A 24157-nucleotide genomic window follows, 5' to 3' on the forward strand; every position below is an offset into this window, starting at 1 on the left:
TAGATAAGGGCCCCGCTGCTGAGCAGAGCCGAGCCAATAAGCGATGTTGTTTGCGCCTCTGTGAGAGCAGATTTAAGAAAGGGGGGAAAAAAAACAAACTGCTGGGGAACAGCAGCTGGGAGTGAGAAATGGCCTTGCAGGTGCCAAGGTCAGCGAAGAAGGAGGGGGAGGAGGTGCTCCAGACGCCGGAGCAGAAGTCCCCTGCGGCCTGCGGTGAGGACCATGGTGGAGCAGGCTGGCCCCCTGCCACCCATGGGTCCCACACGGAGCAGATCTCCACGCTGCAGCCCGGGGAGGAGCCCCCGGTGGGGCAGGGGGACCTGCACTGATGGAGGCTGCGGCCCATGGAGAGCCCCCGCAGGAGCAGGCCCCGGGCCGGAGCTGCAGCCCGCGGAGAGGAGCCCACGCAGGAGCAGGGGGGCTGGGGGGAGCTGCCGCCCGTGGGGGACCCGTGCTGGAGCAGTTTGCTCCTGGGGGATGGATGGACCCCGCGGTACGGAGCCGTGTGGGAGCAGTTCTTGGAGAGCTGCTGCCTGTGGGAAACCCACACAGGAGCAGTTCGGGAAGGACGGCATCCCGTGGGAGGGACCCCACAGCGCAGGGGAAGAGGGCAGATGGGAGGAAGGCGTTTTTGGTTTCTTTCCTTTGTTTCTCACCCCTCTAGCTTGTTAGTAATAGGCAATAAATCTTACTGTCTCCCTCCTCCGAGTCTGTTTTGCCCGTCACGACAATTGTTGAGCGACCTCCCCGTCCTTATCTCGACCCTTGAGCCCTTGGCATCGTATTTTCTCCCCCTTTTCCTTTGAGGAGGAGGAGTGAGAGAGCGGCCGTGGTGGAGCTCGGCTGCCCACCCGAGTAAAACCACCACAGCTGCCCACATTCAGTGGGATCAATCAAACGTTTCTGGGACGGAGGAGGCCCCGTGGGAGACCCCAGCCCCTCCTCGCTGCAGCCTGCTTACCGGAGCACAAGACCTGCAGGTGCTCCTCTGGTGGCGTCGGCCTTTCTCAAGCTCTGCCTGAAAACAACAAGCCTCCGCTTTTAACCAGCTTGCTCCTATAAAACACCATAAACACCCTCAATACAACACTAATTCAGCCATCTAAGGTGAATCGCACGAGTAGGCCCCGCAGCTTCCACGAGACTGCCCCACCGGGTCGCTGTAGCAGCCAACGTTGAAAGCAGTTATAAATTAGGTACAAAACCCACAAGAGACGAGGGTCAGGACTGCTTCTCGGGCTCAAGTACGTAAGGCAAATACAATTCAGCGCTCTTCCAACACTTGGGGCAGCTCCAAAGCTATTCAAGGCTTAAAATTATGAACCGTGATTGAGATTTGCTCTTATCTCCAGCACGCCCAGCGGGCGCGCTGGCTCTTTTCGGCCTCGACCGCTGGATTTTGCTCTGCCCTTACTGCTCCATTACACAGGCGGTGTGCCTGCAGGAGGAGTGGAGCCAGGTCCTGCTAAAACAGCACCTTCACAGAGAATTTAATGGTGTACACCGACACGGTCGGACCCAGAGAACCAACAGCCTTCTGGCTTCAAGGCTTAAAAGGCAGAAGAAGCAAGACTTGAACCTGGGGAAAGCGCTGGTCTGCTTGGTAAAAATGCTCGAAGCTTTTAATGTGGCCGTCGAAAGAGCGGGCTTTGTGAAACCCATCCTAAATCTGGAAAAGGGCCAGCACAATTAAGAGACGTAAATACTCATTCCTACCCCGCGAATGCTTCTCCCTCCCCCGTTGCGTAGCACAACCTCCGTTGTCTGAAAAAGCGTTTATCCGAAAGTGGGTCATGTCTCCTGGCATCACTAAACCTTCCCAAATTTCCCCTGATTAGTCAAAGGCAATATCCTCGCTGACATCTGAGTGATTGAGGCAGCGTGTAATGCCATTTTTCCCCTGAATGAGCCACATCAAAGAGGTTTATAAGGCGAGAGATGACAGGCTGGATAAAAGAGTTGCCAACGGATTGCCCCCAAAATATTACTGGAGAAAATGAAATCTTTTTTTTTTTTTTTTTTTTACTGTTTTAGGAGGTTTCTCCTTTAAAAATGTTCAAACTTTATTCTGTGAACGCATAATGATGAGAAACCACCTCCAGAGGCTGAAACCTCACCAACTTATGAATGGAAAGATTCAATAGTTAAAACCCCGCTTGCACACTGAAGTCTCGGGGATTTTCTATCTTTCCTCCGTCAGCTACAACATCCAGTCTTTTCCTAGCACAGGGAGAGCAAAAAATGGGTCACCCTGGCGATTAGTTACAGCCTGACCGAGCGATTAGATGAGACCCGGGCAAAGTTTAGCCAACACCAGCAGAGCTTGCATTCTGCTAATTCGCTCCACGTGACCCGAAACTTTGTACCGGGCTGCGAGCAGACAGCACTTTTTTTCGATTAAGAAATAAAAATACAACCGTGAAAGCGTGGAGAACCTCGAAAATCAAACGGATTTCCCCTCAGCAAATGGATCTCCCCTGAGCAAAGGTTCCACTCGCCTCCACCCAGCATCGAGGGACCATGCCCACAACGGGCAAGGATTTCCCTAAAATATCCGAGCACAGAGGGGCTGGAGGGTGGCTGCTGTTGAGCTCTGGAAAGCATCAGAGCTTTAATTTCACTTTAAACACGTCGATATTTTCTAGAACTTGGATTTACATGCTTAAAACACCCTTTTTTTTTATTTATTTATTTCCTTTTTTTTAAAATAAAGCAGAGCAGGGGAAATGTAAGCGCTCGTCTCACCACTGCACAGGGAGGAACAAGTCGTCACCCCACCTGGGGTGGGTCCAAATGACAAAAGGCTTAAAAAGGAAAAAGAAAACGAGCACATTTCAAACCTGGTATTTCAGCCTTCCTATCCCTCTGGCCAGGGCGTTTATAATGCCAAGGGCCATAAAAACACCGCAGGAGAGCTCTCGGTGGGTACCGCTCCTCCGCCCGGGTGGGCATCACGCTCCCTACCCCAAAACCAGCGCAGCGCCCGCGTTATCAGAGCTCGGGGTTTAATTAAGAAGCAGAAATCCACCAGGGAGGTACTCAGCCTAATTAGATTGAAAGTAACCGCTCCTATCAGCTCGGTATCTCAGCATCCCCTCGCTGCCTTGCGGTACCTTTCACTCGCCGTGGACATCAACTGCAGAGTTCAGCAGGTGGGCAAACCCACCCCCACGTCCAAACCACATCCCCAGGTTAAGCAGTAAAGAAAAGGCAAAGCAACCTCGCCTTGTGCCTGCCTGTACGCCCCAAGTGCCATCCCACGCATTTATTTATTTATTTTTCACCCTTTTTTTTTTTTTTTTGACACCGATTTGCCCAGGAGCACGTCGGCGCTCCAGCTGCCCGCTCACGCGCCCGGGGATGTGGTACAGCGGGTGACAAAAGAGCACCTGGAGGTTCGCCTCGGCCACAAGAAGTCATCCTCGTGGGGTTTCTGCACGAAGCTGGACCTTCCCAGAGCCGTCCTTCGAGATTTATAAGAGGGACCTTAAAATATATTACGGGTCTTTGGGCTTTGAAGAGGCGCAACCCGCTAGGGCGCATTCCTGGGATGCAACATGTCATTCTGATAAATAATGGCCGTGATTCAGCCACGAGACAACCCTCTAAATGGTGTTTAACACATCCCAGGAGCACGTCACCCCTCCGTAAGGGTATCCACACCTCCGTAAGGGTGTCACAGGGCAGGGCGAGGACACGGGGCTCTCTGGCTCCACGCCTGGGTGGAAGACGTGCCCATCCCCGCAGGGGCCGGTTGGGGATTGGCAGGATGGGAAACGGTCACGAGAAGACAAAGCTGGGCAACCCGAAGCAAGAAGACTTGTCCTCGGAGAAGAGCAGACATTTCGGGCGCCTGCCAGGGCTCTGAGTTTCGCTGCAGTCCTTTTCCTGATCCCAGCTGTGCTTCGTGCTGATATCCCTTTAACCGCCCCGAAACGCTGCTGTTTGCAGAAGAGGTCGAAGAGCAGAGGATAACCCACGCTATCGGCCGTTTATTGCGCCGCCGGTAACTCGGAGGGTCCAAAGTCCACCCCTGAGCTGAAACTGGGCTGTTGTAGGGCCGTGCTTCCCACAACCACCCCAGGCCAAGCCCAGCTCTCCGCTCTTTTTTTAGGACAAAGCTACAAACTCATCCACACGGAAATTAAAAGTCCTAAAAGCTTTGACGTGCTCAGCACTACGGTCACCGAGACCAGCTTCCAAGACGTATTTGTCACGTGAAGGGCAGAAAAGCTGCAAAGAAAGCAGCTCTGCCTGCTCCGAGGCTTTGCATGGGACTAACTCCTCTCCACGCCGCCCCAGGGTGCCAGGCAGCTCTTGGCACACTTATTCCCAATATTTTTTTCCAGCGTAACACGCAGAAAATCCTCTCTGCTCCTTCCCAGCTGCTCCTCAGCCTCAAACCAACACACAGGCACTCGCTAAGGAAGCCTTGAAGGACAAAACGTTTCCAGAAAGGCGTTCAGAAATCAGAGGGTTTACGCCGAGCGGTTCATTCAACCAGCGGGGGATCACGCCGGGCAGCTGGGCTTTTGAAAAGTTTCTCCCCAGCGTCAGAAACCGTCGATCCATTCCCGCTACAGCACTTCGCGAGGCAACTTTAAACGAAAGTCAGAGTTTAGACGTTAGGAAAGGATTTTTTTTTTTCCATGCGTTAAGGTCTGGTGCCTATTAAAAAAAATAATAATAATCCTTGGCAAGTAAGAGTCACTTTGCACAACGGGAGGGGAAAAAAAATAAATAAATCAATAGCCTGGTTTCTAACTCGTTAAGGCTTGCAAAACTTCGGAAGAGCATCTCCCGAGCTGCACGCCAGCCCTGGAGGAGAAGGCAGAGCCGATGCTCGGGGCAGGCAGAGCGCTGCTGGGCGTGAGGTTTCGAGGCTAAACTTTAAACTTCTAATTAGCACGGGTCAGGAGGCACCTTTAAGAGCAGGATATCCAGAAGCAAAAGTCCTTGTGTTCGATTTAGCAACACGAAGAGTGCCAAGGAGGAAGGCCAGGCGCGTAAGCGAGCCCCACGCTGCAAATCCAAGCGTCTCCGGAGGCAAAGCTCGCAGAGGGAGGGACGCGTGGCGGGGGAGCTTCCCCTCTTATCCCATTACGGGACAACGCCGGCATCTGCCCGGGCTTAGAGGGATTGAGCTGCGGTTGCCTCGGCTGCATTTTAGCAGCGTCAGCGACAGGGCAAGAGGAACCTGGGGACGTGGCGGGAGCGCGCGAGCAGCCCCAGCAAAACCTTTGCACGGGGTCCCACAAAGCTCCAGCCATTCTCCATCTGAAACGGGCTTTATTCTATTTCCGATTTTAGTGTTTTTATGCAAACAGGATCCCTCAATAGCACCACGCCTCCTCTACTCACCTTCCTCTTCCCCTAGGACCCAGGGGCACTGAATTCCTGTTGGGCACAGGACCGGGGAGCAAGAAAACCGTGCTCGGGGTCTCCCCAGAACTATTTACCCACGCAGAGTCCCACGTGCCTGAAGCTTGATGCACACCAGCTGCTCGGGAGCCACTCACCTGCTCCTAATTAGGCACGGCTGCTAATTATCTCGCTTGACGGGGGGGGGGCTATTAAACACCAGTCATGCCTTCTGAAGGGTCACAGGTGAGCCGTGATGCAAAAAAGGGCCTTCCCCGGGAGTTCGCAGCTGCTGATGTTTCCAGGGCAGGTTCCTCTCCTGCCTGATAAGCTCCTCAGAGTAATATGTTTATCAGCGTGGCCTAAAGAGCACTAAATAAGTGCTAAGAAAGTGCTGCGTGTCCCTTGAGGGCCCAGGAGACCCGCTGCAAGTGGAGGTTAGAGGTCTCTGAACCATGTCGCAGCTCCTGCAGCCGGCAGGAGGACACAAAAGGCCCTTCAGCAGTTCCTTTCCTTCTGGTTTACACAGCCAGAGGAAGGGCTCAGAGGGGGATAATGTTGTGGCTGGGTTAATGCAACACCCCGCAGCGGATCGATGGGCACTTAGCTGGGAGTATCGACTCCAGGCAGCCGGGTTATCCGCATCTTCGTCCGCATCTTCGCTCAAAAAGCGTCGTTCCCGTCCTGCCGGCAAGGTGATCCAGGAGGCGCCGCCATCCTGCGCTCCAAAAGTCCTCTCCTAATCCATCACGGAAGCGCTCCTGCATCCGGCATCTTTTCCTTGCCTCAATTCCGTGCGTAAGGTTGTGCAGGGGGCCAGAAAACGCAAGAGGGTGCCACAAAACCCAGGGCAGGCAGCGGGTGTCTTCTCCCCCCGGTATTTTTGGGGGCTGGATGAGCCGTAGGTGCTCAACGGAGCTTCAGGCCACGGGGCTGGACGCGCAAAGGGTGATGCACGGGTGAGCACCGTGATCCATCCTGGTATTTTCCCAAAGCAGCCTGGAGAGGACAGCCCGGGGACATCTGCGAACCACGCACGGCTCCAACCTGCCCCGGTGATGGGCGGCGGCACGGCCAAACCTTGCCCGCTTTCGCTGCATCCCCAAAATGTCCCCTTGAGGCAGGTGGGTGCCAGCAGCAGGATCGGCGCTGAAGCACCGGCGCTCATCAGGAATCTCATCATTATGAAAAACAAATCGAAAACAGGGCACGCGGACGGCTACTGCATCCCCGTGGCGTCCCAGGTGCCACGGGATAACCCGCAGGCATCTTACGCCCGTTCGGCAGACGGACGGGAGCGCAAACCTAATCAAGCTAGCATAAAAACGCGCAACCCGGGCTAATTAACCCGATCATCAAGTTAAGAATCAGCTAACCCCACCGTTACAACCAGCCCACAGATAGGGACAGCGCGGCGCTCGCGGCGAGCCTCCTGCCCGGGGCCACTTGCCGTGGCGTCCCTGCGCTCGGCCGACGGAGATGCTGAGGTCTGCATCCAACCGCGTCTCCGCCTGGGCTCCCGCGGAGATTTTTGCCGTGGAAAACCCGCGGTTTTGGTTCACAAGGGCTCCCCCCCCCAAAAAAAGGAGGAGATCAGCCAAATCACGGGCAGACCTGCCGCGTCCAGCAGGGATTCTCACGTTCGCAGAGGTTCGAAGGACGAGCTGCCAAATTCGCGACTCATCCCGCGCCCGTGCGATACGGACAGCCCCGAAAATAAGCGACGGGCCCCCCCCCCCCGCCACTATTACATAAGGGCCGCCTGAGCTGGGTACAGAAGCAGGAATCCGCAGCGAAGTTGGAGCTGGGAGACTGGCACGGAGACAGAAAGCCATTCCTTGAAAGGGCTGGTGCCAGCCCAGCATCGGTCCCCCCCGTCCACCCTGACCACGCTCGCAGGGAGAAAACCCTCAAAAAGCCTCATTAAAACCCGAAAATCCTCGTTATTACGGCAGGCGACGCCGGCGTCTCTCGGTCTGCCAGCAGAAAAAGGTTTCAAAGCCGAGAACTTTTCTCGCTGAGCCTCTGCCTCGCACGTCCCCACCTCGGCTGGGGACCCCACAGCGGTGGCTCCACGGTACCGGGCGTCATCCCAAACCCTTTGCAGGTCGAAGGGTCCTGCCCAAGGGCGCTTTCCCCTTTTTTTTATTTTCTTTTTTTCTTTTTTTTCCCCTGCACCTCACCTCCACCCTGGCATGCAAATGCCATTTGCTTATCCGGGGCCGGCCGGCTGGGCAGAGCGGGAACTGATCCGCTGGGAAGCAGCCGCACGGAGCGGAACGAAAAGAACCGAGAAAAGGAGAAGAAAAAGAGCAGGAGAGCAAGGGGAAAAAAAAGAAAATAATCAAATGCCACCTCTCCCAGCCCTAAAAGGCAGCCCCCGGGCTGGCTGGCAGCCCCCCCGTTGGCACAAGCGCGGCTCGCTGGGGAACAAATCTGGGCTCCTCTCTCGCCCATCGGCCATGTTCCCCTCCCTGCTGCCAGGAGGGAGCGGCTTGGCCTCGCCTGCTGCTGAGAAAAAAAATAAATAAAATAACAAACAAATAAAAATAAACGATTTGGGATTTGCAAAACCAAGAGGGAAATCCACCAAGGCGCCCGGGAGCGCTCCGCTCCCGGCAGGTTTTTCTCCTTCCCTCTCCAGCCCGGTGTTTCGGGACCACGGGGAATAATTCGTCAAAAAGTTCCCGTCCGGGAAGAGGAGCGGCTCGGAGCCGCACCTTTCGAGCCCCTCATGAGGTTCACCGGGCGAAATTCGGCTTTTTTTGCCCCAAAACCCCCGCGGGGAGGGGGGGGGGGGTGGTTGGGGAGCCGCGCGTCGGGGCGCGGATGCGGCGCAGGGGAGGGATGGAGAGGGGCAAGGTAAGGGGGGGTGGGGGGGGTGTCCTGGGGGCAGGCAAGTTGCTGCCCCGCTTTTCCCAGAACGAAACGACCCCAAACCCCATAAATCTTCCCCCCAAACCCCCCCCCTCGGCTCACCTTGGTGTAGAGCTGGGCTGCGGACATGGCCGGGCATGGGCAGCGCTAGGCGAGGGGCATGGGGCCGGCAGGTTACGGGGATGGGGTGGGGGGGGGGGGGCGCCGGCCCGACAGGGCGACAAGGCGACAGAGAGGGCGACCTTTACACCCGCCGCCGGAGCGGGTGGAGGAGGAGGAGGAGGAGGAGGAGGAAGAGGAGGAGGAGGCGAAGGCAGCGCCGCCTCCGCCGCGCCCCGCTCAGGTAAGGGGGTGGCACGGCTCGGCCGCCCCGCGGGACCCGCCGGGCGCCGGGTCCTCCCCCCTCGCTCCGTATTGTTTGACACCATTTGCTGATTTTTCTTCGTTCGTTACCCTTATTTGTTTCACTGCTTATTGGTTTCGTTGCTTATTTGTTCATTTATTATTACCACCTTTTTACCATCGTCCCCCTTTTACCATCATCCCCCTTTCACTATCATCCCCGCTTTATTATCAGCCCCCTTTTACTTCCAGCCCCCTTTTACTTCCACCCCCTTTTACTCCCACCCCCTTTTACTCCCACCCCCTTTTACTCCCACCCCCCTTTTACTTCCCCCCCTTTTACTCCCACCCCCCTTTTACTCCCACCCCCTTTTACCATCGTCCCCCTTTTACTCCCATCCCCCTTTTACTCCCACCCCCTTTTACTTCCCCCCCTTTTACTCCCACCCCCCTTTTACCCCCACCCCCTTTTACCCCCACCCCCTTTTACCCCCACCCCCTTTTACCCCCACCCCCTTTTACCCCCACCCCCCTTTTACTCCCCCCCCCTTTTACTTCCCCCCCCTTTTACTCCCCCCCTTTTACTCCCACCCCCTTTTACCCCCACCCCCCTTTTACTCCCCCCCCTTTTACTTCCCCCCCTTTTACTCCCCCCCTTTTACTCCCACCCCCCTTTTACTCCCACCCCCTTTTACTCCCGTCCCCCTTTTCCCCTTCCCAAGCTTTTTTCCCCCAAGCTCGCCCTCCATGCGAAAGGGGCTGTGCCTCTTCCCCCCCCCCCCCCCCCCAATTTCTGCCCCAAAAGCCCTTCCCACGGGAGCAGAGCGGTGCCCAGGCGGGTCCCCAGGCTCCCCGTCGCTGCTGGGCACCCCACGGATTTTGGGGTGGCTTTATCGGGGTGCCTGGGGCGAGCGACCGTAAGCAACCACGGGGATCCCTCCCGCGGTGGTTTCGGGGGCTGGCCCCTTGGGGAAGAAGCCACCCGCCCTTGGCTCCGTTTCCTCGGAAACTTCAAACTTCGATTAAAGAGAGAAAATAAGGACACCGAAACAGCTCCGAAACCCCCGAGGTGCTGAGCTGCCGGAGGTTATCTCCTCGGGGGACAGAAACGCCTTGCGCTGATCCTAATACTTAAGGAGAAGCGACCCTAAAATTGCATTTGGTGGTACCACCTCTCCCATTCACATCAAAGGTGCCCGGAGGTGAAAACGAGCCAGATATTCTTATTTTTCCCCTCAAAACAGAGCCAGCAGCTTCCTCGGAAGCACGGGCAGGTGTTGGGAGCTGTGCGTCCTCCCCGCGATGGCGGAGAGCAGCTCCTCCTCCCTCACCCCAGAGCCAGAATCCGTTTCTTCGCCGTTATCAGGGGACGTTAAAGGAAGAGCTGGGGGTGAACGGGCGAGATTTCCCGTTCATATTACGCCCCTGTATCCCTGGGAGGCGTGGGAAGGCTCTTGCCCTCGTCGCACGCTTTCGAGACGAATTTCTGCCGGTGGCGCACCTGCAAAACGGGAGCCCTAACTCAAGACCTACCCTTTGAAATCCTGGGCAGCCTGGGAAAACTAGAGGAAGCGAGAAGAAAAATCATTTCCTTTTCACCTCGTCGCCCCTACGCGTGCACGACGCCTTTCCGAAGGCACCTGCTGGGGCTATTCGGCCCCAAAACCAAACCCCCCCCCCAAAAATTTGGGGTGTTTGGCAGCAGGAGAGCACGCAGCGAGGTAAAATAGGACCCCCGTGGTTTTTAAATACAGCGCCTGCGCATCACTGGCAGCCCTGGAGCGGGGAGAGGTCACCTGGCACGTGCCGGGTGGCTTCGCCGATCCGCGGCGTCCCCCGCGGTTAATCGACGGCTTCCCCGGCCGCTCGGGGGGGAAATACCACGCACATGAGTAGCAGCTGACGCTCGGGAGGCCCTCGGGCCCCGCGAGCCCCAATTTGGGGGCAGGTTTGGCAGCCCAGCCCACTACAAGGACATCGAAGGGAGCGGAGCAGGACGCTTGGCGGTAGAATTAAGGAAACGCTTCGGTCCCGAGGCGCAAAATCGTTCTCGCTGCGCCGCTCACCTGAGCGTTTCGGGCATCGAGAGGCTGCTTTGAAGCAATGCTCGATGAATAAATGCTCGATAGCTCCGACCACCTCTTCGGAGCTCTTATTTTACGAAAAAAAAAAAAGATTTCTTAGCGTTCTGGATGGCTCCAATTCGGCACGCTCACGAGTGCGGTATTCTGTGTCTCTCACGCGCTGCGTGTACCCCATGACGGCCTTTAATAACGTACTTTAATTAATCCTGGAATCGCAAATGCGCTATTATGTGCCTTTTCTTTTTTTTTTTTCCCCCCAAACACGGGTCATGGTAGTAAATAAAATCCACATCGCTTATGCAGGGCCGTACCAGGAGTCTGCGGCAGTCCAGGAAATTAATCTCTTAATCATCCTGCCAATTTTATCTAGCGGTGAGAGCAGAGACCTGTGGCTGCCTGGGCTCTCTGGACCGATGAAACTACCTCGGCGGGGGAGCTGGGGTACCTGTGCTCTAATCCCAGCAAATTATCAGCTCCTCCATTCACATTCCCACAAAACGAGCACCCAGAAGTCCTGGTACTGGACCAAACAGGAGCTAAATACTGAAAAGAGAAGGTGAGGAGGAAATAGAAGGTGGAAGAAACACTTAGGGAGGGATGGAAGTTGAAGAAAGGGGTGAAAAAGACAGGAGCCGGAGGAGAGATAGCAGGAGGCGAAAGGGAGGAGAAACATCCGCAGATAAGCAGCAACAAAGGCTCAACCAGAAAAATGTGAAAGATAAAAACATTTCTGAATCACAAAGCCCACGAGCAAGAAAGGGCACGAGGACATAAACGGATTCTTCCCTCCTCTTAAAAGCAAAGAGGAGAAAATAACGAAACGCAGACCGGAGAAGCTGGCCGAGAGGAATGTCACAGGGCTGGCTTACTCCCACCTGGCCTCCTTGCATCACCCGCTGCTCCTCCTGCACAAAAAACAACCTGGCCGTTAATCTGGGGGCCGCTTTGTCTGAAAATATTACTGGTGCTCTGGTCCCCCACTCCGTACGTTCACACTACGGCACCGGAGGCAACCCAAGACAGCCCGAAGAGGCAGAGTTGCCACCAAAAGGATAAATAATTACATTTTTTTTCCCAAGAAAAGGATGACTTCAGACGTGCACAATTAAATCTGTGCAAGAAGAGGTCTCGCGGACTAGCTTTGGGACTCCGGTGTTCCGCAAGTCATCCAACAGCTGTCAGAATACACACGAGGCACTATGAACTCTTCGCTCTCCAGCCAGAGTAAAACAGATTCATGGATTTAAGAGGGAAAAGGAAGGTAAGTCACCGAGCGCCTTTTGTCTAAACACACACAAAAAAAAGGTTTCGCAAATATTTGCAGCTTGAAAGGTGTTTTAATAAAAGTTTGCCGAAACTCTTCTACAAAGTTTTCTTTTTTTTTTTTTTTGATTTTAAATAACGCCTGCACGTCGTTCACGTCGTCATAATAATTACGCTGCAGAGAGCATAGAGTGTTTTTGTATTAAAGCGTCAAACGCTCTGATTCAGATCTTGTCAAAGAAAGCAGAGCGGGGAAAAGAAATTAAAAAATATATTTCTTGCATTCAGTTAAATATTTTGAGCGTCACAGGGGAGAAAGGGTCAAACTCGAATCAGTTACAAACACGCCTGGAAAAGGCTTTTAAAGGCAACCGAGAGTGAGCTAAAATGGCATAGTTAAGCGATCTTCTTGGGAGTTAGACATCAGTTTTCTTCTCAAAGGGTGAATTTTTGCTAGTTTCTCGTAAGGCCTTGACAGAACGTCCCGTATCCTTTCTCGGTAGGCTCGCTCTTCTGCTAGACCCAATTCGTATTCTTGCTTTTTCTCTTCCTCCTCAGCATCACGGGCCTGTTGCTGATAGGCAATTTGAGCCCTGAGTTGCCCTTGGTATTCTTTTGCTTCCTTCGCTTTTCTGGAAACGACACGTAAATAGCTTGTTTACGAAGCGTGGGTTAAAAAAAAAAAATAAAAGCGTAACTTTTTAAATCTGTTATCATTCAACCTCAGACCAAAGGAAGGTTCAAAATCCTTCTTAGGAGTCGAGAGTGACTTGTGCTACTACGAGCAAACCATACGTTGTTCAGAGCACGAATTCTGTTGCGTATTACAGAGCAGACCACAAAATTAGTGCTTACCAAAAAAAACCACAAGAGCGAGAACCCCCCCTTGCCATCAGCACGCCTCCCCTGCCCCTCGCAGCGGCAGCAAGAGGCCGGAGAACGCGTCGGGTTTCAGTCCTCCCCTAGCTCGGGCTCACCGCTGAAGCGGCCTCACGCCCAGTTTCCACTCCCTCGTTGCGCAGGTAACAACGGGTTCCTGCCAGCGGGCGAGGCAGGGCGCAGGCTCTTGTCCGGCGTTGTGCTAACGCTGTAGGAAACGGCCGTCCTAAAAATCGTTGAATCCAAGAAATCGTTGTTCCACCCTACCTTGAGATTCACATGTCACTTTCACCGTCCTCCGGAGCAGCACTGGAAGCCCACCTACCTGCTCGGGAGTCAAAAAGACTCGCCCGGACTCTTGAAAACCCGATAGTTTAATCAAAGTACGTGCGACACAGCGGAACCACTCAGTGCCCTCTTTGCTAAGCGAAGCAGATTCAAAGCGAAGACCCGAACGTTTGCTCGCAGAGGGCGAGATATCTGCCACATCCAGGAGACGGTTATCAATAAATTTATCAGGGAACGCAAGCGACGCTAGCTCCGGAAGGAGTTACTCAGTCACGTCCCACGAACGGGTGTGGAGAAAGGGCAGAAGCACAAAAGGGAAACGGGGTGAGAGAAATAAGGCCCTTTGTCCCAGGTTTCGCACGACACCCAGAGGAGCGTTTCGGCTACTGCGATTAAAAAATATTCTCTCACCCCGAGGAACTGCAAGGTAAGGGGAACCCCGTGCAGCTGGGTTACGGGGTCCGGTGTTTCGGTGGCTGACGCCGCGACTGTTCAAGGGAGGTGCGTGGGTGGGGTTTAGCAATAACTTGAAGACACTCGTTCTCCTCGGTAAGTAACGACCTAACCTTTCATTAAGCCTTCCTCCCCGCACCTCAGCCACTCCTAACGACAGCTCGGAATACGAGGGGAGGCGTTTGATAAACACAATTAACAACGCAGTTTGGAACCGACGGGCTGCACCACGGCAGAGCCTCTGTGAAGGGAAAAAAGCCTACCCGGTGCTCCTACACGGCTACTTAAAAACGAGAATTCTCCAGCTCACAGACTTAAAAAGGTTGATCTGCAATGCAACGAACCAACGGCATAAAGAAAAATACCTTGCCCATTTTTCTTCCTCTACGCGTTTGAGTTCTGCGATGGCTTCGGCTAGTAACTTCTTCTCTTGAGCAAGTTCTTCCTGCTCCTTTGCGTTCCTCTGCACTGGAAAAACACACAAATACTTTTAGAAGATAAAGGCACTGCTGAGCTCGAGGGGAAAAGGAGACTGCATGCGAGCCAAGCAGCCTAAATAGCAAGCCTGAGCTTTGTTGTTTCTGAGGAGGCACCCAAACAACGGGAAGCGTATTCTCAGCTTATTTGCTTTTGTCCCGTCTTGATAGCAAAGATTTAACACAACTTCGAGATAATAATAGTAATAAGAACTGCTTCCTCACGCAATCCTTGCTTCGTTCTGGTGACAGCAATGGGAAACGAGCGTAAGGACTGCCTGGAGGAGGAAAGTTTCAGAAGGAGATTCAGGGACAGCAGCGCTGTTGTCCACTCATCCATGCAGCCCGTGCATACCGGGCTAGACGGTCTTCCCAAAAGCAGCGTGCCTTTGCCAAGCCTCACGTTCCCGCAGTAGGTTTGGTGCACAGACAGCTATTATTACTTACTCTTCTCCTCAATCTGTAGCTGTCTCGTATGCAAGACCTCTTTCAGCAGCTGCTCTCTGGCCTCCTTTTCTAACCGCATTTGCTCGGCCTTCTTGGCCCAAACCTTCGCCCTCTCTTCCTCGAGGAACTTGTCCGCTTCTTTTTCTCGCTGTTTTTCCTCCTCCAGCTGTTGAGCCAGGTGTGCCCGGTAAGCCTGTTGCTCCTTGAACAGCTCCTGCTGCAAGCACACAAACATTTGCAGGTTTGAGTAAAAGGGTTCAAAGATGTGTTTCAAAAAAGGCGAAGAGAAGTGGGGGTTTGTGGCCAGTGTGGCAAGCAGGAGCCTCGAGCTGCGTTCCAAGCCCTGTCACCAGACGAGCTGCGCAGAACGCGTTTCCCAGGCAATCGACAAAGCCTGGACAAGAGCGTAAGGGAAGAAGAAAAACAGAGCGATCCCTCTTAACAGCTCAGCTGCCCGCACCACAGAAATTTCGCAAATATTTTCCACGGCTGACACTCACCGCCATTAGGAGCCACGTAAACGCAGTAACAAATAAACACCGTCTCTTCTAACTTTGTGCCAAGGTCTAACTGGCTGAAGATTACAGAGAATGTTTATAAAACTTTCCCAACCCACACTGTCTTCCAAACACCTTGAGCAGAGTGAAGAACACAGCTCCCTGCTCTGTTATCAAGCTACCTTGGGATCCGTTTTCGCCTTGAAGTTGGACAATTGACTTGTTCTAAATTCAAAAACTGACAGATACATCCACGGTTTCATAGCCTCTCCGAGATATTCCACGGGAAACATTGCACCTACACATCTAGCTAGTAATAAAACATTTAAAACTGTTTCTTAGTAGTCTAATAAACCAGAACACGTCAAATATTTACTCTCCTCTGCAATTACAAATATTTAATAAATCAGGTCCGTGAGACAGACAAACAAAAAAGCTTCCCTAATCTCCACTGCGTCCATGCAGTGTAAGGACTAAAAACCTCACGTGGTTTATACCGAAAGAAATCAGCTTGGAGGGGCGGGAATCCAGGGTTTTCTATAAACCCCCAGTTTTCATCTAGACTGGTAGCTTTGCTGATCGCAAGACAGGATTCAAAGTCCCTGCTGCGATTTTAACAGATAATGGGTTTCTTTAGAGAAGCAGAGTGCTGGCAGGAAGAGAGGCACCAGGCTACGCGACAAAAGAATCGACTTGATCACAGAAAAAGGTCTCGCGTCTGATCTCATTTATACTGTGCAGCTCCACAAAGAGCAACAGAATTAGTCCAGGTGAGGTGTTGTCCCAAAACTTCCGAATTAAAACCTGCAGCCCTTACTTTTCTTTTCATTTTCTCCCCAGGGTCTTCCTCAGGTTTCCAAGGAGATTTTTCTAAGGTTTTCATCTCAAGGGCAAGCTCGCCTTCTTTTTCTTCATTAAGCCGCTTCCTCTTGTCCTCTGCTGCGCCGAGCAACATATCCCTGCATTCCTTCTGCTTCTGTAATTTCTCCATTTGAAGTTTTTCGTTTTCTAGTTTAAGCAGCTGCTGTTGCTCTTCCTACGAAAGGAAAAACAGCCCGCTTGCAAAATCGTTCCGTAACTTCAAACAAAGCGACGGCTAGGATTAGTTTATTTGGACCACCGAAGAGCAAAGATAAATATTAAAAAACGTTATTGTTTCTAAAAATAGAGAATTTTGGAGTGAGTGTTATCCATTAAAGTCGTTCAAGTACAAACGTTTTACCATACCCTTCCTTAGAATTCAGGATTTTCTCTTTAATTATCACAGGAATGCCTGACATCCAGACTCCAAATACTTCAGGCAGACAGACAGACACCTCTTCAGAGAAACCGGTGTCTTTGCAGCACGTATGATCTCCATCCAACTCTTTAAACACAGCCACAGCCACTAACCAGTAACAGAACCGCGTGTTCCTCCCCGTTTCTGCGTGTGTTATCTGTTTATGTTATCACAAAGCACCCGCTCTGACTCTCGAAGCGTTTCGAAGCCAAAGCTACGCTGCTATCTGCCCGACCAGCCCAATTTACTTTCAGAAGCCGGAAAAACAGCTTTGAAACTCAGTATATATTATCTGAGGCACTGAATAAGGAACCCAACGGGGAAGCTGTAGGAAAGTAGCTAAGGGTGAGACCCTCTGAAGGGTCCTTTTTGACCCTTTTTGGTTTTTTTTCCAGAAATTAAACCGCTTCACCACAAATTTCTGTTCTTGATGGAGCTCAGAACAGCTGTCTTCAGGGGAAGCTACGAAGCCTCCTATTCGAATTTCTTTTCCTATTTCTATTTCCTCTATTTTTATTATTTTTTTTTCTGAAAAGGCCAGTTAAGTAGAAGTGTTTTTTATTTTGGGAGGGCTGGCAGCGCCTTAAAAATCGTTACAGGAAAAGAATTTTTCTTCTGCATCGTTTTAAACGAGTGCAACATTGCAGTCTAGCTTGGAATAAGAACTCGACTTGGAATAAGACTCGGCTTACAGCCAGGATTTTTAGAGCTTCGGATTCATTATTGTAATTATTTTTAAAAAATCTTGTCATTATATTTTAAAAAGCAGTGGAATATTTATCTTGCCCGTATCAGCTTTCAGTGCCCTGCACGACCATCCAATTGCTACACATACAGAGCTGCAAAATGAAGACGAAGTTTGAACCAAATCACAAAACCAACGCTGAATAATGCTCCACTGAAGTCAGCTCAACTATATCAGGTCCAGAACGGGAAGAGACAAGGACAAAAGAGGACAAAACACCAGAACAGTTGGACCGAGTGAGCCAAATTCCTCCCACGATGTGGCACCCCTAAATAGGAGACAGCTTTTAGACGCCGCTTGCCGAGTTCTATCTGTTAAAGAGTGGACTTTCAAAATAAAATTAAAAAAAAAAGATGGAAGGGTGGAAAGACAGGACGTAGATTCCAAAATCGAGTCGGCTGGGGAGCAAGCGGCAGGGGTGTTTCATACGCACGTCTCCTCGTGTACGTGTCAGGGCCCCGAGCGCACCACCAGGCTCTGCAACCTCCCCCCCGCAGGGGTTTGGCTCGCAGCGCTCACAGCTCTGTCGGATCAGAGCGCTGGGGAGGAGCAGTGAGAGAAGGGGCTGAGAACAGTCACCCGGGAGCTGCAGGTAGGCTTCGCGCTCACTCCCGGTGCCCGATCTGCAATTTGGGCTGTTGGACGACCCTGCAAACTGGCAGCCGGCCTGCTCCGCTCCCCGTGTTCAGGCACCGGGCTCCCGTACCGTGCGTTACAGCTGGGATGCCAGAATCCATCCCCCAGGAAACCAGGATTCGGAATGCGTCTGGCAAAAAAAAAAAAGCTTACCACCGTTTCCGTTTCCCACAAAGGCTTTTGGAAGCTTTGAATGCTAAAATCCATTACGTGCTAAGTTTCAAAGGACGTTTTTCCCTCTGTAAACAGGAACCCGTTTGCCACGGCTCTGGAAAAGAGGCTTAGCATAATAGGAGAGTCTCGGATCCTAACGGAATCAGCAAAGATACAAATGAGGTACGGATTCATCCACGCGTCTAGTAAGCCTAACATTAGAAGGGACTTTCAAAGAACATAATTGAGGATGATGCGGAAATTACCAGCAGTCGAGCCTCTTCTTCCTTCAGCCGCTTCGCCTCCTCTTTGTGAGCACTGAGCACTGCTACCTGGGCGCCGAGGACGTCCAGGATTTCCCGATTCCGTTCGGACAATTTCTGCATATCCGCCGCCTCTCGCCTTTCCTTAGCCAGCCTGTCCTCCTTCCAAAGCTCCGCAAACATCTGCTCCTCCTCCTCCTGCTGTTTTTTCAGTTCCTCCTTCAGAGTTAGCTGGGCCAGCCGGTCCGCACACAATTCCTTCTGATGCTCCTTCAGCCACCGCACGCGGAGCTCATCGCATTGTTCTCTGAACGGCAAAATAAAGGTTAAAAAAGGAAAAGGTGGGTCGGGGGGATCAAATTAACAAGCAAATTTGGCGATCCATGACGGATGGAGGGCTCCGGCTCATGACTACATGGAAGACTGCAGCTCAGGATGCTGATTCCTGCACCTGGTCTGGCACCGATTCCTTCTGAGTCATAAGGAACGACTGAAAACCTGATTTCATGGAGATTTTGACGTTAATGACTTGAAAAGCAGGTCCTGTATTGGCATTTGTCTAAAAAAACCCACACACGCACAATATATATGCATATACTCACCGTCTATTCCTTTATATATACGATGCATGTGCGTATACAGTCAGAACATGAATTATGTGGGATTTTTTTTATATACACACGCATATTTTTAACCTATAAAACACCCTTGTTCAAACACTCAGGTTGCTCGTCATGCAAATGAAGACCTAGACTAGGTTTACTAGTCGCTTAAAAGCTCAAGTCCCAATCTGAAAACCATTTAACAGCAGAAATTTAGGTTACACTGCTAAACAAGAACCACTAGAATTTTATGAGATTTGAAGTTTTGTGGCATATTTCATAGAAGTTGCAAGATTTCTTTGATGTTCTTTTATGTTTTCTTTTTGATATTTCTTTGTTTTCCTTCTTTCAAAATTTCTTTCAAAATTTCTTTCAAAATTTCTTTCAAAATTTCTTTCAAAATTTCTTTCAAAATTTCTTTCAAAATTTCTTTCAAAATTTCTTTCAAAATTTCTTTCAAAATTTCTTTCAAAATTTCTTTCAAAATTTCTTTCAAAATTTCTTTCAAAATTTCTTTCAAAATTTCTTTCAAAATTTCTTTCAAAATTTCTTTCAAAATTTCTTTCAAAATTTCTTTCAAAATTTCTTTCAAAATTTCTTTCAAAATTTCTTTCAAAATTTCTTTCAAAATTTCTTTCAAAATTTCTTTCAAAATTTCTTTCAAAATTTCTTTCAAAATTTCTTTCAAAATTTCTTTCAAAATTTCTTTCAAAATTTCTTTCAAAATTTCTTTCAAAATTTCTTTCAAAATTTCTTTCAAAATTTCTTTCAAAATTTCTTTCAAAATTTCTTTCAAAATTTCTTTCAAAATTTCTTTCAAAATTTCTTTCAAAATTTCTTTCAAAATTTCTTTCAAAATTTCTTTCAAAATTTCTTTCAAAATTTCTTTCAAAATTTCTTTCAAAATTTCTTTTAAAATTTCTTTTAAAATTTCTAAACAACCAAACAAAATTGAACCCGAACAAACATTTTAAACCTGTTTTAAAACCAGGACGTGGACTTTCACACGCTCAGAATGTGAAACGAGCTGAAAATGGTAGAGGTCTACAAGCAGTAAAGGTCTCTGAGCCCTAAGGGTGTGTGACAGACATGCGGCCGTGCTGTAAAGCTGGAGGATAGCTCACGATTTCCTGCTGAATGAAACCACCTTCTGCAGATCACCGCAACGCTATTTTCCAAATTCACAGCAGACATCGCAAGAAATCTGTGACTGCACCGGGAGGGGGCCAAATACCGGGGGTTCGCACCTACACGGAGGCTACAGAAACAAATCTGACCTCCCCTGAGGTCAGCTGTTACGTCTTCTTTATTTCTAAATCCGACCTTTGCTCGTTTGCTTTATATTCCCCGGCCTCAGCGGGATTATTTCGACAGGGAAATTGGAAAGGAATAATTTCTTCTTTACTCGACACAGCTCCTCCACCACCTCCCACTCACCTCGTGCTAACGAGCACGGCTCCTAGGCTCACGGACACGTGCTTGAGGCAACCACCAAGGTGTAATAATTACACGGTGGCTACCAAGATCTTCCAAAAGCTTTGCCAATAACGCTCCGTGGTAAGCCAGCCCGATAACAATTACTTGTGGCTTATAAACTGCAAAATTCTCACTTGGCTTGATATTCAGGAGGCATTTCTGACCTTTTAACCTTGACCTAGAAGAGACGGCTGTAATCTGTCAAGTCCCCCTTCACCAGCGTCTAATCTCTAAAATGAAACCTCCCACAGTCAGCATTTTTCTTACGTTTTTAACCCTGGGATCGTTCTTCCGACTCCCAGGTAGACGTTAATGGTGATTACGGACTACTGGACTAATCGGTACTCACGAAAAACACGTTTCTCAAATGTTCTGAGAAAAACGTACCGTAATTAAGATTGGGAATCTTACGCCGTTTGAAAGACCTGTGTTACCTTAACGCAACGGCTTCAAAGTTCTCCCAGCAGTGAAAGAATAAAGAATTACTTCTTTTTCTCCATGTTTATTACTTCTTCTTCTCCACGTTTATGAACTAATCTGAATTTAACTGAGTTCTCGGAGAAGAGGAGAAGTTCAATAAAAGCTTGGCACGGTTCGAATTTTAATATAAATTCATTTTTGCTTGATTTCATCAAAATAAATTCCTTCTGAGCGGCTTTTCGAGCGACGTATAAACATCTGCTCTCCCAGATGGCTGCTTTTCTTCCTCGCTTTGCTACCCTAAGCTTCTTAACGTTCAAATTGTGCCTGCGCGGAGCCGCTTCCCAAAGACGGAAAGCGCGTTTATTCCCCGCCCCTCCCGGCTATTTCTTCGTTTTACGGCCGCCGCGTCCAGTCGCTGCGATAGCAACGTCCTCTGCGCGAACACTCCTGATGTTACCGCAAGAAAAAGGAGGCGATTGAGGTTTTATGCCAGTTTTAAGACGTTGCAGGTTGTTTTTTTCTTAAAGACACCGATGAGTGGCAGACAAAAGACTGCTCAAGCCCCCGGTGAAACACTCCAAGCCTTTCCCACCGGGTTCAACGTTCGGTTTCGCAGAGGGAAAGGGCAGGATTGCATTAACATCATTTTCATCCCTTCCTCAGGGAACCAGATTGCCAAGAGCTGAACGAGCCAGGTGTGATGCCAAGGCCTCGGGACCTGAGGAGCACCTGCAAACCTTAACGGCTTCCAAGGTCGCTGCCAAACTTGGCATCCAGGAAGGCTGGGCAGGGGATTTCAGGTTGCGCTACAACTTCAGCTTGCCGGTGTCCTTGAGAAGGGGGCAATAAATAAAAACAGCCACCTTGGGCAATCCCATCTGCTCAAGGACTTTCCATACGTGAGCTTAATAAGCGTGATTTAGGCCAAATAAACCCTCCATGATTTGGCGGGGGGCGGGAGCGTGGGGATGCCCACACAGGACAAGGATTTCTGCACTTCGTCACCTTCTTGTTACGTTGCTGTTTAGTATTTCCTCCCCCAAACTCTATTTTATATTGTTCCGGACCTACCTGAACTGCTGCTCCCGTTTTTCAGCCACCAGCTGCTGCCTTTCTTTCTCCCTCTCCTCTCTCAATAATTTTGCTCGCTCCCTCATTTTCGCTTGCTTCTCCAGCAGAGTTTCTTCAGACGATTCCATCTCAGCGAAGTACTTATTTTCCTCTGCCTCCAGAAGCTCGCGAAGCCTGAAACGAAGGAAACGCTTCAATAAAAACCAGAACGACTTATCTGTTGAATGATTAAGTAACGGACTGCACTCTTCCCCTCACAATTTATGCGTCCCTGTAAAGGTGGCAGGGGGATCTTTGGCAGCTCGGCACCAAGCCTGGTGAAATTTAACACTGGGAAGGCAAAGTCCTGCACCTGAGGGCACGCTGGGGCTGACTGGGGGCGATGAACGAGCTGAACAGAAGCCAGCGAACACAGAGATGATGAAGGGAACGGAGGGGTTTTTGTTTGAGGGGAGGCTGAGGGAGCTGGGAGCATTCAGCCCGGAGAGGAGAAGGCCCCAGGGGGAGCTCATCAAGTGCGTACGAGTCTCCCACAAAAAAGAGGGAGGCTCTTCGGAGTGCCCAGTGGCAGGACAAGAGAAAACAAAACGTGAAATTCCACCTGTCCACAAAGGAACAGGTTTTTCTCGTGAGGGTGGCCACACGCAGACCAGGCTGCCCAGAAATTCTGTGGACGCTCCGTGTCTGGAGATACCCAAAACCCGACAGGACGCGGCGCTGAGCAGCCTGCGCTAGGTGGCCCTGCTGAGCAGGGCCACAAGATCTCAGCGAGTTCCTTCCAGTTCACAGCCGCAAAGCCGCTTACTATAAAAAGAACAACTGAGAAAACGTTTGTTTTTTTTTTTTTTCTAAGGTCAGCACAGCCCGATTCTGTTGTGGTTCCGGTTTTTAGCTTTTTGTTGTTGTGAATTGTACTGGTAACAAGGGCCCAAAAGCTCCTCTTTGCTCTGCGTTGCTGCCTGCCTGACAAATAAGCACGCCCACGCTTTCCAGTCCAAGGAATAACGAAGGCCATGCCGTAATGCCGGGGGGGAGGCACAGAGCCGAGCTCTACTGAGTGTTTTTCCCCCACAATCGCTCCTCTAAGCACGCGGTGAAGTGGAAAATAGCAGGGCAGACATTGATTTTAGCTCCTTGCTTGCTACCTCTCTCTTCTGTCATCAGTCCCTGCCTGATACTCCTGCATCGCCGCCTCAACCTTTCTCCGCACAGCTCCGTGCAGCCATTTCTGCTCGTTGCGTTGCTGCCACTCATGGATGCTGCGACACTGCCTGTAGAGCTTTAGGAGAGCGGCGTATTCCAGGAGCTCCTGTTCTTTCTCTCTGCGGGCCAAGGCAAAATTTTCACGTCTTCGTTCTTTAGGGGGCTTGGCTCTCTGCAACAGAAAGAACGTCTGATGAAATTACAATTATTCTTTTTTTTAATCGAGTTGGGGACCGAAATTACAATTATTCTTTTTTTTAATCGAGTTGGGGACCGAGTCCATAAGGGTTTATGGTAACCAGGGGTAACACAGAGCCCAAAACACAGAATCACAGAATTGTCTAGGTTGGAAGAGACCTCCAAGATCACCCAGTCCAACCTCTGACCTAACACTAACAAGTCCTCCACTAAACCATATCAACATCTAAACATCTCTTAAAGACCTCCAGGGATGGTGACTCAACCACTTCCCTGGGCAGCCCATTCCAACGCCTAACAACCCTTTCGGTAAAGAAGTTCTTCCTAACATCCAACCTAAACCTCCCCTGGTGCAGCTTTAGCCCATTCCCCCTCGTCCTGTCACCAGGCACGTGGGAGAATAGACCAACCCCTACCTCGCTACAGCCTCCTTTAAGGTACCTATGGAGAGCGATAAGGTCGCCCCTGAGCCTCCTCTTCTCCAGGCTGAACAATCCCAGCTCCCTCAGCCGCTCCTCTTAAGACTTGTTCTCCAGACCCCTCACCAGCTTTGTCGCCCTTCTCTGGACTCTCTCAAGCACCTCCATGTCCTTCTTGTAGCGAGGGGCCCAAAACTGAACACAGTACTCGAGGTGCGGCCTCACCAGAGCCGAGTACAGGGGGACAATCACTCCCCTAGACCTGCTGGCCGCACTGTTTCTGATACAAGCCAGGATGCTGTTGGCCTTCTAGGCCACCTGAGCACACTGCTGGCTCACATTCAGCTGAAAACCGCCACAAGAGCAGCACGAAAGGCCTGGAGGAGCTACAACTTGCCTGTTTATCCACCTCATACCTTAAATCTCAACCTGTCCACCTCAGCGGGACCACCCTGACGGCCTTACCCCCAGCCCCGACCCGGCCACACGCCCTCAGCCCGGGCTTGGCCTCGCCGCCTGCTGGCCCCGCGGCCAGCCCCACGCCAAGAGGGGCCCCCTTGGGGTCTCCAGCCCCCGGTGGCGGCTCCCGGCCGCTCACCAGCGCCACGGAGTGCGGGCCGGGCCCCAGCACCTCCCGCCGCCACCCCGGGCCCCTCCGCGCCGTCATGGCGGCCGCAGCCTCTGCCGTTGCCATGGCGAAGCGGAAGTGACCTCACGACGCA

At 51.2% G+C, this 24157-nt stretch overlaps 2 protein-coding genes across 7 annotated transcripts in view; both read right to left on the reverse strand.

Moving 5' to 3' along the window:
- LOC310889063 (unconventional myosin-Vb-like) overlaps positions 1 to 8490 on the reverse strand; it is an 85406-nt gene extending 76916 nt beyond the window's left edge. For both annotated transcript variants that reach the window (XM_083816060.1, XM_083816063.1), the window contains exon 1: positions 8341 to 8490. In XM_083816060.1, coding sequence (XP_083672186.1) covers positions 8341 to 8367 — 27 coding nt within the window. In that variant the 5' untranslated portion in view covers positions 8368 to 8490. The remainder of the gene's footprint in view (positions 1 to 8340) is intronic.
- Positions 8491 to 11984: 3494 nt separating this feature from the next.
- Positions 11985 to 24157, reverse strand: LOC310889341 (cilia- and flagella-associated protein 53-like). 5 transcript variants are annotated; one of them, XM_083816657.1, is made up of 8 exons: positions 24034 to 24157; positions 22761 to 22990; positions 21616 to 21789; positions 18047 to 18350; positions 15785 to 16003; positions 14471 to 14684; positions 13913 to 14015; positions 11985 to 12559 (listed from the first exon to the last, which is right to left on the reverse strand). In XM_083816657.1, the coding sequence occupies exons 1-8, from the start codon at positions 24127 to 24129 to the stop codon at positions 12310 to 12312; spliced, it is 1590 nt and encodes a 529-aa protein (XP_083672783.1). In that variant the 5' UTR covers positions 24130 to 24157; the 3' UTR covers positions 11985 to 12309. The 5 variants fall into 5 exon arrangements, with proteins under 5 accessions (XP_083672783.1, XP_083672782.1, XP_083672785.1 ...); XM_083816656.1 differs by having other exon boundaries at positions 14471 to 14687; XM_083816659.1 differs by having other exon boundaries at positions 14471 to 14687; positions 23949 to 24088.

Source organism: Anser anser (assembly GCF_964211835.1).
Source record: "Anser anser genome assembly, chromosome: Z".
Taxonomy (NCBI): domain Eukaryota; kingdom Metazoa; phylum Chordata; class Aves; order Anseriformes; family Anatidae; genus Anser; species Anser anser.